The following is a 12,865-nucleotide window of genomic DNA, read 5'->3' on the forward strand; positions in this document are numbered from 1 at the left end:
AATGTGCATGCATCTGTTTAGACTTCTATTTTCTTTGGGTAATTTCTGACCAGATTTTGGAAAAGATGCTGTTAATACCACTTCTTGTTGCCAGGCTTGTGTACACAAGCTAACAACCAAACCTCAAACTAGCAACTGAGGATCTAACATCTAAACAAACACAATAAATGCAGTCTACAGTAACTGCTCCATGTAAAAAAAAAATCTGTGTCAAATTTGAGTCAAATGTTTTTTAGTTTTTTTTTTTTTAAAGCAGGTTAAAATCGTTTTTAAATTATTATTATAAATATATGAATCAAGTTTGTACATATTTGTACATTTTCTAAGATTTAGGCCCTCAGTCATACTGTGATATGAGGCAATGGAGTTAAAGGCCTCCATTTTTAAAGTTTGCATCACTGATTCTGTTATAAACACTCTGTATTGTATCAAGCTCTGTATTAATATGACGTAATGACTTTACATGACTTAAATTATTATACAATGTATGAGATATGTATCATGGTTTCCACAAAAGTATTAAGTACAACTATTTTCAACGTTGATAATAATAATAACAAATGTTTATTAAGCAGCAAATCAGCATATGATTTCTGTAGGATCATGCGGCACTGGGGTCTTTACACATGTTGTACCTGTTGTAGTCAACAAATATTCCATATAGTCTCTCAGTTAATATGAGATCATCAAATCTAAGTGTATAATACTGTCCAGTGACAGAGGTGGATCATGGCTATGCTGAACCCTATGGACTGGATCAGAGAGAGCAGGGGCTCTCCTCGTCTGGTGCTTGTCGTTGTGTGTGTGGCCCTGCTGCTGGATAACATGCTGCTAACAGTTGTGGGTAAGTACACAGCCATCCTAAACAAATAATAAGGTTTTTCACTAGGAATATGGATGCAGGGATTTGCTGCTATTTAGACACATTAAATGTAGTCTATATGTACACCCTGTTGAAAAAAAAAAAACAGCATGTGCCACTTAGGTATGTTTTGAAGCATGGCAGCTGGTTTAAGCTGGTCCTGAGCAGGAACTAGTTGCTTAGGACCAGAACATGACCAGCATAAACCAACTCAGGACCAGCTCAAACCAGTTGCCATGCTGCAAAACATACCTAACATACCTAGCATATGCCATTTTTCAACAGGGCACTGTTCTTTTGCAGAACTGCCTTAATTCTTTGTGGCATGGATTCAACAAGGTGCTAGAAACATTCCTCATAGACTTTGGTCTTTATTGACATGACAGCATCACACAGTTGCTGCAGATTTGTGGGCTGCACATCCATGATGCGAATCCAATGTATATCAATATCTTGATACAAGGCAGGATGGATCCATGCTTTCATGTTGTTTATGCCAAATTCCTACCCTATACAATTCGAATGTCCCAGCAGAAATCAGCAGACCAGGTAACTCTTTTCCAATCTTCTGTTGTATTTTGGTGAGCTTGTGTGAACTGTAGTCTCAGTTTCCTGTTCTCAGGTGACAGGAGTGGCTCTTCAGCTGTTGTAGCCCGTCTGTTTTGTGTCCAGAGATTGTCTTCTGCAAACCTCGGTTGTAACAAGTAGTTAATTTACTTATCACTGTTGCCTTTCTATGAGCTCAGAACCAGTCTAGCCATTCTCCTCTGACATCTGGCCTATCCTAGAGATGGCTGTGCATTGAAATCTCAGTAGATCAGATTTCTGAAATACTCAGAACAGCCTGTCTCGCACCAGCAACCATCCATGTTCAAAGTCACTTAAATCACCTTTCTTGCCCGTTCTGATGCTTGGTCATCTCAACCATCAAATCGTCTCAACCATGTCTACATGCCTAAATGCACTGAGTTGCTGCCATGTGATTGGTTTATTAGATATTTTCGTTAATGAACTGTTGTAACTAATCAAGTGGACAGTGAGTGTATGTAAGTACCTGTTTGTATAGCTGATCTAGCCATACTTGTTGATAACAATAAGATGTCCACATACTTTTAGCCAATGTGCATCACTCATTTCATTTTGAGTCCCTTCTGTATAGGCAAAAACATTATACAGAAATCAAAACATGAGAGGGAAAGTCAAGCATTATGCTGGACAAGTGACTCTGCTCTCATCATGCCCATTACAGTTATCTGCCCTGACCTCTGTCTCATACAGTCTGCAGCAGGTGGATGGGAAGGGTTATTCGCAAACACGCACACAGGTACCGGCTCTTCCTCTTCCCATCCTCACATCACCTCTCATTCTCTCCAGTTCCCATCATCCCAACCTTCCTGTATGCCACAGAGCACCAGACACAGGAGCACCCGTCTGCCGCCCCCTCTGAGGCTCAGCCCACCTACACCTCCATCTTCTCTCTGTACGACAACAGCACCTACGCCATCAGCACTGCCAATCTCACCATCTCCTCCGGCGCTAATGGAAGTTCAGCGCTCAATGGCAGCTCTGCTGAGCGACACAGGTGTAAAGAGGACAGTGAGTTTTTGGAGGAGGAGAATTTGAGGGTTGGGCTGCTGTTTGCCTCCAAAGCCCTGGTGCAGCTCATGGTCAACCCATTTGTGGGCCCACTGACTAACAGGTACATAAACGCTATGAGCAGATCATCTAAAATGACTGTTATTTAGCCTACATAATGACAATAGAGGGCTCAATAATTAAAATTTCTGATGCGTGCGTGTTTTATAGGATTGGATATCACATACCGATGTTTGCTGGGTTTGTTATCATGTTTGTCTCCACAATAAGTAAGTCATGTTATATAGTATTTATAAGTCATAAATACCATTTAAGAACTATTAATTGCTTTATATTGTGTGCCATCTACTTTATTCATCTCTACATGAAATGGAAAATTCATGCACTTTCACTTTTCATGCACTTTCATGCATTTTCTAAATGCATGTTATTGATCTTATTGTGATTAGGTGTTAAAGTGATATTTTGTTATAATTTTATAAATTTTTTGATAATTTGGTAAATTTCATTCTGCTGAACAAAATGAAATTGAGGAGGACATGAATTTGAATGAGAACAGCATGTTGGTTCTCAGCATATTTTGCTTGAGGATCCAGTTACATTGAAACCCTGTTAAAAAAAAAAAAACAGCAAACGCTGGTTAGGTTTGTTTTAAAGCATGGCAGCTTAATTTAGCTGCCATGCTTTAAAACAAAACCTAATCTGCATGTGTTGTTTTTTTTTCAACAGGGCAATCAAGTGGTGTCTTGGCGTTTATCACGCTAAATGTCAACAAAATATAATCAAACATTGACTTCTGAATATGAACATTGTTGTGTAGGATTAACTACGATGGAGCAACAATATAAAAATTATTGCTCGTAAAGTTGTTTGAATACACTACTGTGCACACCGAGTGAGATATATTCAATATATTCATGCTTGTTGATGTGTTATATATGGCTTCACTTTATATGGCCAGTGCAAACTATAAGTGAAATGAGGTGGACTCTGACTTTGAATGCTTTCTCTGCAGTGTTTGCCTTCTCAGGGACATACGCGCTGCTGTTTTTCGCCCGCTCATTGCAGGGAATTGGATCATCCTTTTCCACTGTGGCAGGTATAATATCTGTGATATAGCATGCTTGATATAATGAACCAAATATTGGATGCGTATGATTGAAATGCCATTTAAAACGTTTTCTGTCTCAATATATTTTAACATGTAATTTATTCCTGTAATGCAAAGCTGAATTTTTAAGCATCATTACTCCAGTCTTCAGAGTCACATAATCCTTCAGAAATATTTCTAACATGCTGATTTGCTGCTACAGAGACATTTCTTCTTATTGTTGTGCTACTTAATATTTTTGTGGAAACTGATACCTTTTTAAGGATTGTTTGACCAATAAAAAGTCCAAAAGGTCAGCATTTATTGAAACATTATGAAGACGTTCATAATGTTTCAATAAATGCTGACCTTTTGATCTTTTTATTGGTCAAACAATGTCTACTTGATCAACTTAATGCATAAAAGTATTAGTTTCTCTCAGAAAACCTCCAAACATTTTAGCTGTAGTGTATATATGATAAAAATGACTGTGTGATTCTGTAGGTCTGGGAATGTTAGCAAGTGTGCACACAGATGACAATGAGAGAGGAATTGCCATGGGAATCGCATTGGGAGGACTTGCCATGGGAGTGCTCAGTACGTTAATAAAGTCTAAGATTTGTCCTCTAATGTGCTTTATATTACAATTTAAGTTAACACTGTAAAGTAACATCAACAACTGGAAATCACTAGCAATACCTAAATGAAATTAACCAACACTGCAAAATGTACTCTTTTCAGTTGGAGCCCCATTTGGCAGTGTCATGTATGAGTTTGTTGGTAAAAGTTCTCCCTTCCTCGTCCTTGCCTTCTTGGCTGTGTTTGATGGAGGTAAGATAATAGTAAAACTTATAAATCTCCCCTTTTAAATTAATTGAGTTACATCTCGTTATTTATCCAACTGTTTTCAATACCCAATTTCAACCAGCCCTCCAGCTCTGCATCCTTCAGCCCTCAAAAATCTCTCCAGGGGTGAGTAGGTCATTCAATAGTTGATGTGAGTTCTAAAAGTTGATAAGAGATAAGAAATGTGTGCATTAGTGTTACTATGAGAAGAGGGAGCGATTTTCATGTGTCTTCTGTTCAGAGCGTGGAAGGAACACCATTACTCACCCTGCTGAAGGATCCCTACATACTCATTAGTGCAGGTGTGTGTGTAAATAAAATCAAATCAAATACATCCTCAAATACTGCCCACCAGTTTAAAAAGGAGGTGTAGTAGCAGTCTCTGTAATTACACATATGCCTCCATATAATCACGGCCGAATGTTTTGATGTGAACAGCTAAAACGATTTGTAAATGAAGCGGATGAGGAGCTGTGCTGAGTGAATGATGAGTAAGATTACGGTTCCTGTATATAATTACAGGGTCGTTGTGCTTTGCAAACATGGGGGTGGCTATTTTAGAGCCCACTCTTCCCATCTGGATGATGCAAACAATGTGCTCGCCAAAATGGCAGCTTGGTAAGAAACTCTATTATTCCAAGTCATTAAAATGTGATTGAAACCAATTCACTTCCTGCTTATTTACAGGTCATTTTATTTAATTCCTGTTTGTTTCCTCTCTCACACAAATGTAATGTTAAAGTAGTTCACTTGAAAGAATTCGGAAACATTTTGTCATTAGATACCTCCTCAGGGAGGACTAAGTGAAGCGTGGCTTCTTGAGAAGATCTGTGGTTTTTCTGTATAGTTCAGGCAACTGATATGAGTTGGAAGAAGCCAGCTAAGAGGTTCCTGAGGGCTCCTATGACCCTGTTAAACATAATGACATAATGAGTTTTATTTGCTTATCTTTTCTGTGGTTCTGTAGACTGAGCTAATCATGCCTTCTGATACTGCAGGTATGGCTTTCCTACCAGCCAGTGTTTCTTACCTCATTGGGACCAATCTGTTTGGAGTACTGGCCAATAAAATGGGAAGGTAATAGTAAAAATCATTTTGGTGGAAAAAGCTCTGTTTACAGAGATAAGAGCTGCATCGTTTAGAAATGCTTCTCTGATGTAGGTGGTTGTGTTCCATGATCGGCATGCTTATAGTCGGCCTCAGTCTGCTCTGTGTGAGTATCACATATTAAATCACATTTCATTACACTTTACTCATGCATGCTTGAATTATGTACGAACATAATACACTGTGCTTCAAAAGTCAGTGTTTTTTCTTTTAGAGAAATGAATTGTATTCATCATGGATGCATTAAACTGATCAAAAGTGACAGTAAAGACACTTATATAATGTTACAAAAGATTTATATTTCAAATAAATGCTATTCTTTTGAACTTTCTATTCATCAAAGTATCCTGACCATGAATCATGGTTTCCACAAAAATAATATAAAACATATTTTTGATAATGATAATTAAGCATATTAAAATTATTTCTGAAGGATCATGTGAGACTTAAGACAACTGAAAATTTAGCTTTGCATCACAGGAATAAATTACATTTTAAAATATATTCAAATAGAAATTGTAATAATATTTCACAATATTGCTGTTTTTACTGCATTTTTCATCAAATAATACAGTCTTGGTGTGCACAAAAGACTTATTTCTGAAATCTTAATAAATCTTACCGACCCCAAACTTTTGAACGGTAGAGTATATATTAAAGGACTGTGGTGATTGTAACATTATGTGAATTTGTTGTAGGTTCCCTTTGCCAAAGACATCTATGGGCTTATTGGTCCCAATGGAGGGTTGGGATTTGCTATTGGTGAATATTATTCATTTGTTTATCATGCAATATTTAAGGGAAAGTTCCCACAAAATGAAATTCTTTCATCATTTAGTCACCCTCATGCTGTTTCCAAATTGGTATTTTTAAATGTCTCTCAGTTTTAATTTTTTAGACCCCCATTGCCTTTCACTGTATGAGCAAAATCTACATAATATATATATATATATATATATATATATATATATATATATATATATATATATATATATATATATATATATATATATATATATATATTCTGTTGTGTTCTGAAGAAGAATAAAAGAGTAGACAGAATTGACATTTTGCAATAAACTATGCTATGCATTTAAAATACATTACTCTTAACAGATTGTATGAAATGTGCAACTCTAATCATTTGTGCTTGTAGGAATGGTAGATTCGTCTATGATGGCTATAATGGGTTACCTAGTGGATATTCGCCATGTGTCTGTCTACGGAAGCGTGTACGCTATTGCTGATGTTGCACTCTGCATGGGATTTGCTGTTGGTAATTGCCCTTAAAAAAGTTGTATTGGAATAAATTTGTTCTATTAGACATGTTTTATACAATTTATTCTTATTCAGTCACAATTTAGATCTATTTTCTGGTCAAAACGTGGTGTTTGCTCACCCTAAGTGCTCCAGGAGCCAAACTGACCCTTCCTTCGTGGTGCGTTCGTTCCTACTGCAGGTCCATCGACTGGAGGGGCCATAGTAAGAGCCATAGGCTTCCCCAATCTCATGGTGATCATCGGCATTATCAACATCCTGTATGCACCCCTTTGCTTCTTCCTCAAAAATCCTGCTGTTCGGGAGGAGAAGATGGTGAGAAACACAAATGTTACTGTATGCGTGTCTGTATCGATATATTTACAAATGCTTTGTGATGAAACCTGACACTTTTTTCTCAAGGCTATTATAAATCAGGAGTGTCCAATGCATGTGAAGAGCTACTATACACAGCGCGGGTACAGAGAATTCCCTCTGAGTGATGAAAGTGAGGAGGACACTGAAGAGTGATGCACATATACCTATAAGGAACTTGCCAACAAATAATCAGGACCTGCAGCCCTGATTGAAAAGGTTTAGAATGATTAATATAGCAACTTTCTCTATCCTTCTCTAAGATCACATTTTTGTGTACAAATGGTTAGTGCGAAGTGAATATTGTTTTTGTACGCTTGTAAAGTGTTGTTTATCCTGTCTCTTGTCACGTCAGTGGGTTTGAATGAAATAAACAGGCCTAATCTGTCAATCTGATTTGATTGTTTTCATCGTGATGTGCATGTGAAGGTGATTGTGCATCAGTATTGATGAGAAAATCCATTGTGACTGGGATGCCAACTTCTTTTGTGCCTCCTGTGACACACCGTTAATTTCCTTTGGATATGCATCAAATGTTATTGAATTTAATGATTTAGTGATTTCCAGGGTTAAAGAGTAGGAAGTTATGGACAAAGGGAACTGATATAGCTTCAAGTTTGACAACAATTTTGAAACCATAGATAACTTAATAACCGGTTCTTCTTGGTCATTATACAAAACAGGTGCCTTTTGTGTCCCTCATTAACATGTAAATACTGACATGAACAGTAACTACCAACTATCTGCTATTTCATGAATTTAACACCATATGCTATAAAAGTGCAAACTGATTGTAATGTTTTTGGACACTTAGTTACATGCTATTTACAAAATAAATGAAAATGTATATATGTGTGTAAATGTGACCCACTTATGTAGGATGTGAGTGCATTTTATATGTAATTTCATAATAATTAATAATATTAGTCAATAATAAAGCAAAACAATAAAATATTAAAATATAATGATTTAAAATTCATATAAAAGTAAAACAATTTTTAAGGTGCATTTTTTTGTGTGTTAAATGTGTGACACATTCATGAAAGTGTACACTCTATAAGTACATGAGACCAATTTGATTAATATTACAGTAGTTTTGTTTTTGAGAATATACTTTGGACGGTGCACATTACAGTAAATGCAGAAACGTGTTAGCATGAGATGCGATGATGGAATTTATTAACAATCTATTTTTCTAACATACAATCAGTTTACCAAAAGAAAAATGCAGAAGTGTTTATTCGCTTAATTTCTGCACTTACCGCGCCACCTATTGGGTGTTGCATCACTATAAATGGAACATTTAAAACCGAACAGCGTTTCTGAAATGTGTGATAATTTGTATTTACCTGTAAACGACACTTAATATCACTGCTTGGTGAATAACACTTCTCTTACCTCAAGTGTATAACTTACTTCGCTTGGACGTGTCGCTTCACATGGGGACTTTTTGAACAGTCAAGATTCTGGGGAAATATTTTAAGGTTGCACTGTACAGAGTTTATGTGTAAATCATATAAGTTGTTTTTAGTACATGGAGTAGAACTGAATAATTGACATGATTCCTAAAACACAAGCTAGAGCTGTTAATGCCGTGTTATAAAAGTTAGTGTTAAAAAATATGGACATTTCTGTAGTGAATATGCTTTGGTTTAAAATAAGAAATACAAAAAAAGGTGTGGACAACGCACAAACCCATCAAGGGCTCAGTTGTAAGACTATAAAGCAAGAAATTACCGAAATGTCCACACACTTATGTAACTGCTCCCCAAAAAAAACTTTATTAAAATATGTACAATGTTTTGACCATCAGGGCCGTATTCACAAAACATCTTAAAGGGATACTCCACCCCAAAATGAAAATTTTGTCATTAATCACTTACCCCCATGTCGTTCCAAACTCATAAAAGCTCCGTTTGTCTTTGGAACAGAATTTAAGATATTTTGGATGAAAACCTGGAGGCTTGTGACTGTCCCATAGACTGCCAAATAAATAACAGCGTCAAGGTCCAGAAAAGTTATGAAAGTCGTCGTCAGAATACTCCATCTGCCATCAGACGCGCAATCTGGGTTATATGTATGGGTTGGAACACTTTTTGTAAGCGAAGAAAACAAAAATAATGACTTTATTCAATTCCTTTGTTTATTGTTTTGTCTGTGTCTCTCCATATCACCGTATGCTGTGTATGCTCTTCTGTGTCATTCGCGCCACAAGGATGCACTGTTTTCTTTCAAATCAAAGCTAAATACACGTAGAAAAAGCTTTTATGGGTTTGGAACAACATGGGGTAAGTGATTAATGACAAAATTTTCATTGGCGTTTCCCTTTAAGACTAATAGTAGCTCACAACTCGCCTATTTAAGAGAAAATCTAAAAAATAATAGACGTTTCAGTCCTAAATTTAGGACTTCTAAAATTTTGCTCTGAGAGTGTTTCACAGAGAATTTTAGCTCTAAAACTAGCTCCTAAATCTGTGAAACATTAGGAGTAGTGAAGAGGAATCCTAAGTCAGTAAGACCAAACCACAAACCATCCTAAAATGGCTGTTGCTGTCAATCTGCCTCTAAATATATAAACATTTTAGAAACATCAGAGGATAATGATGATGTTATCCCAACTCCAAATGTCCCTTTGATTATATCCTTGTTTTCATTAACCAGCTGGGCAAGAAGTAACAGCTGTTCTTGTGTCCAGTTTGGTTTTCTTTTATGTTTGTTATATGTCTTACTATTAACCATGATTATTCTACTCAGTTAATTAAAAGGCTGTTTATATGCATATTCACTAATTATGAGAAGCACACATGTAAGAGTCTGACAATTAACTGAACATATACTTGTTTAATTAGAGACACTTAGGCTGCATTTTAAAATCTTTCTTTGAATTAACATTTTTTTAACCTTTATTTGAATACAGCAACATAATATTGCTCTCCACTATATTTCTAAGAATAAATCTCTGGCAGAGACCCCTCATTTAGTAATGACTGAAAACATTGTGGAAATTCACTGGTCTAAAAGCATTTAAATCTTGTGTTTGAAATCCTGTTCATTTTTTGCCATTGAGTAAATGATCAAATTAAAGAGTGTACTTCTAAAGATCTGCTGTTCTTCTTTACAGGAGCACATGATAGTATGGTATTAAATGCACTCAAGCTTGTCCTTTCTTGTGTTCAGGGATAGCTGGGTAGCGTAACCAGGCAGTGAAGCATGTGTTCTCCTGGATGCTGGTGCAGGTTGAACGACCCTGTTTAACTGAGTATTTGGAGAAAGTGTTTCCTCCATCTCTGCTGATATCTGATGATTATCGCACAGAAAACAAAGTACTGGGTGTGCACTGCCTGCATCACATTGTTCTCATTGTGGTAAGTCAACCTTGTAAATATTTTGTCCACCACAACTATCTACACAAAATATTTCCATGCAGAATCCTGATCATTGTGTCTTTAACTGTCCATTTATCCTCAAAGATTGTTGTGTCTCTGAATTTGAGTCACTTTTATTGAGCTCCTGACATTCATAAGCAAGGCATCAAATCCTGGAAGACATTATAAACCTGTGTTTTTTTAATATATGTATTTGAAATGTGTGTTTAGTTGATCTTCTCCGTTCTTAGCCAGCTGCTGATCTGAGGCAGTTCAGCTGAGCTCAGGTGCTCTATCACGCTCTCTTCAGTCACTTACACACATCTGAAGCTGTTCTGATGCTGGTACAGGTTTTCACTCGCATTTTACTTGTGTGTTCTTTGTGTGTTATTTTTAGTTTTTGTTTTGTTTTTCATTTTGTTTGTTGTCTTATTGCTGTTATTTTCAGGTTGTGCTGCCCTGCCTTCTAGACTTGGTGTCAGTCCTTGAGAAACCTCCAGTGCACTTTGATAATGTGCTCCGGCACATCTTGACACACATGGAAATGGAGCACAAGCTTGACCTTCGATGTGTTTATGCCAAAAATCTTGTCTTAATTATTGAGAGGTGAGGTCAAGTAGCTTTCACAGTATTAGTGATTTCAGTAGTTATGACAGAATGTTCCCCTGAAGATGTAAAGAAGTATCCTGTGACAATAATATTTATTATCAAACATAAACCTATGGATAGCTTTCATTTTCGGGTGATCTCTTACCAAAACTGAGAGATCATAATCAGTTACTTCAGACCTCATGTCGATACAAACCCTTTTTGCAAAAACGTCATCTTCGATATGCAGTATTTTTAATACTCTCATCGTTTTTTTTCCATTGGAAAGTCCACACGACCAATATTGCAAGCTTCAAAAAGTTTATAAAGACGTTGTAAAAGTAATCCATATGAACTGAGCATTTTAGTCCAAGTCTTCTGCAGAGACAGTCTCACTTTTTATGATAAACAGATTTCATTTAGGCTTTTATTCACATATAAACATTGATTAATGCACATTCATAGAGCTCATCAAATAATAACAAACGTTTGAACATTTTTGGGTGAATTGTTCCTTTAATGTTAGTTATAAGTCAAACAACATTTTGGCATTGCCTTAGGCTACTGTTGTTGGTAGCAAAGCATTTCAAAAAATCTCACCAATAGCCCAGTCATATTTTTGGGATATATATATTGCTATGTTGTTCATTTAAAATATTTCTTAACTAACTTGATTAGTATAATTGTTGTAATATTACTTATCTTTAGCTACTTTGATGTTCCAGTTTGGCATGTTGTAATCTTAAAGGATGGGTATAGTAATCATTCATCACCTGAAGAGGCTGGAGAGGGTGATTGTGGGATACTTGGAGGTCTCAGATGCTCCAGAGAAGGAAGCCAGACTGAGTATACTGGATGCTCTGCAAAAGACTCTACAGATTGCTTGGCCACGGTGACCATCCATAGCACTACGTATATAACATCAATGCTTCAGTGCAACTACATGAAAATGACTTTTTAATCAGTTCTTACATTATTCCACTCTCTTGCTTATATCAGATGTATTTCACACTAACACATTGTGTGCTTTTATGTATATTTCTAGTATGGAGAGGAGGATGGGTTCACTAGCTCAGAGTTCTGAGGTTTCTGGTTGACATCTCATCAGAGTCATTACCCACTCAGCTGAAAGAGCAGCTCATGACCCAAGCGTCCCACTGTTTACTGCTGCTCGACCACTGCTCAAAGGGAAAATTACAGGTGAGAATGACCATTATTATTCTTTATATTGAATCTTGTGGTTATAGGAGAAAATAATTTCAGCCAGAGGGGTAAAAACTGTTATATTTGTTTTATCATTCTGTTTAAAGTTCATAATTGAAAGTAATAAAAATGGCAGATTTATAAGCTAGTAATCCTCCTTACATGTGACTAATTAGAAGCTTACAAAGCTTTTATGAATTGGTAAAAGCATCCTATTACTCTGATACATATTGCATGCAGTTTGAAGCTGTTTTCTCTTCGTCTATTTTTTCTTATTTACCTTGTTTTTCTACAGACTCTTCTGAGAGAGCTAGACAGCAGTCGTGTGTCTGAGCCTGTGTTGAAGTGTATCCAGAAAGTCACTGCAGCATCTCTGTGACAGTAAGCTGTCAGAGTATTTGTCGCTTTTTTATGAGGTGATGTTGGCTCAGATCTAGAATCTGAACTGAATCTATGAACAAAATACACTGTGTGTGTGCTATCCAGGGGAACTTGATGTTTTTTGTTCTATTTTTGCAAAAAATAAAAATTCCTCAACCTCAAAGAGATTTTGATTTGCAGGCTGTTTTGCACATG

General features: G+C 36.4%; 1 protein-coding gene and 1 pseudogene across 2 annotated transcripts; both read left to right on the plus strand.

The window, feature by feature from the left end:
* The first annotated feature begins 701 nt into the window (after window positions 1-701).
* LOC109058823 (chromaffin granule amine transporter-like) lies at window positions 702-7,524 on the plus strand. 2 transcript variants are annotated; one of them, XM_042731945.1, is made up of 15 exons: window positions 702-844; window positions 2,237-2,561; window positions 2,669-2,727; window positions 3,474-3,557; window positions 4,053-4,145; window positions 4,290-4,379; window positions 4,477-4,520; window positions 4,636-4,696; window positions 4,917-5,012; window positions 5,393-5,471; window positions 5,556-5,607; window positions 6,200-6,263; window positions 6,658-6,777; window positions 6,961-7,094; window positions 7,182-7,524. In XM_042731945.1, the coding sequence occupies exons 1-15, from the start codon at window positions 730-732 to the stop codon at window positions 7,287-7,289; spliced, it is 1,524 nt and encodes a 507-aa protein (XP_042587879.1). In that variant the 5' UTR covers window positions 702-729; the 3' UTR covers window positions 7,290-7,524. The 2 variants fall into 2 exon arrangements, with proteins under 2 accessions (XP_042587879.1, XP_042587876.1); XM_042731942.1 differs by lacking the exon at window positions 702-844 and adding an exon at window positions 889-2,186 and having other exon boundaries at window positions 2,270-2,561.
* A 2,400-nt stretch (window positions 7,525-9,924) lies between these two features.
* LOC109058798 lies at window positions 9,925-12,830 on the plus strand (annotated as a pseudogene).
* The last annotated feature ends 35 nt before the right edge of the window (window positions 12,831-12,865 follow it).

This window comes from Cyprinus carpio, chromosome A3 (assembly GCF_018340385.1).
Source record: "Cyprinus carpio isolate SPL01 chromosome A3, ASM1834038v1, whole genome shotgun sequence".
NCBI lineage: Eukaryota > Metazoa > Chordata > Actinopteri > Cypriniformes > Cyprinidae > Cyprinus > Cyprinus carpio.

Bases quoted from the DNA above. Each gene is read 5' to 3' on its own strand.
- LOC109058823 (XM_042731942.1), top strand. From the start codon at position 1,982: ATGTGCATCACTCATTTCATTTTGAGTCCCTTCTGTATAGGCAAAAAC. The intron at 2,562-2,668 runs GTACATAAACGC...CGTGTTTTATAG, and splicing joins GTGGGCCCACTGACTAACAG to GATTGGATATCACATACCGA. The intron at 5,013-5,392 runs GTAAGAAACTCT...CTGATACTGCAG, and splicing joins CTCGCCAAAATGGCAGCTTG to GTATGGCTTTCCTACCAGCC.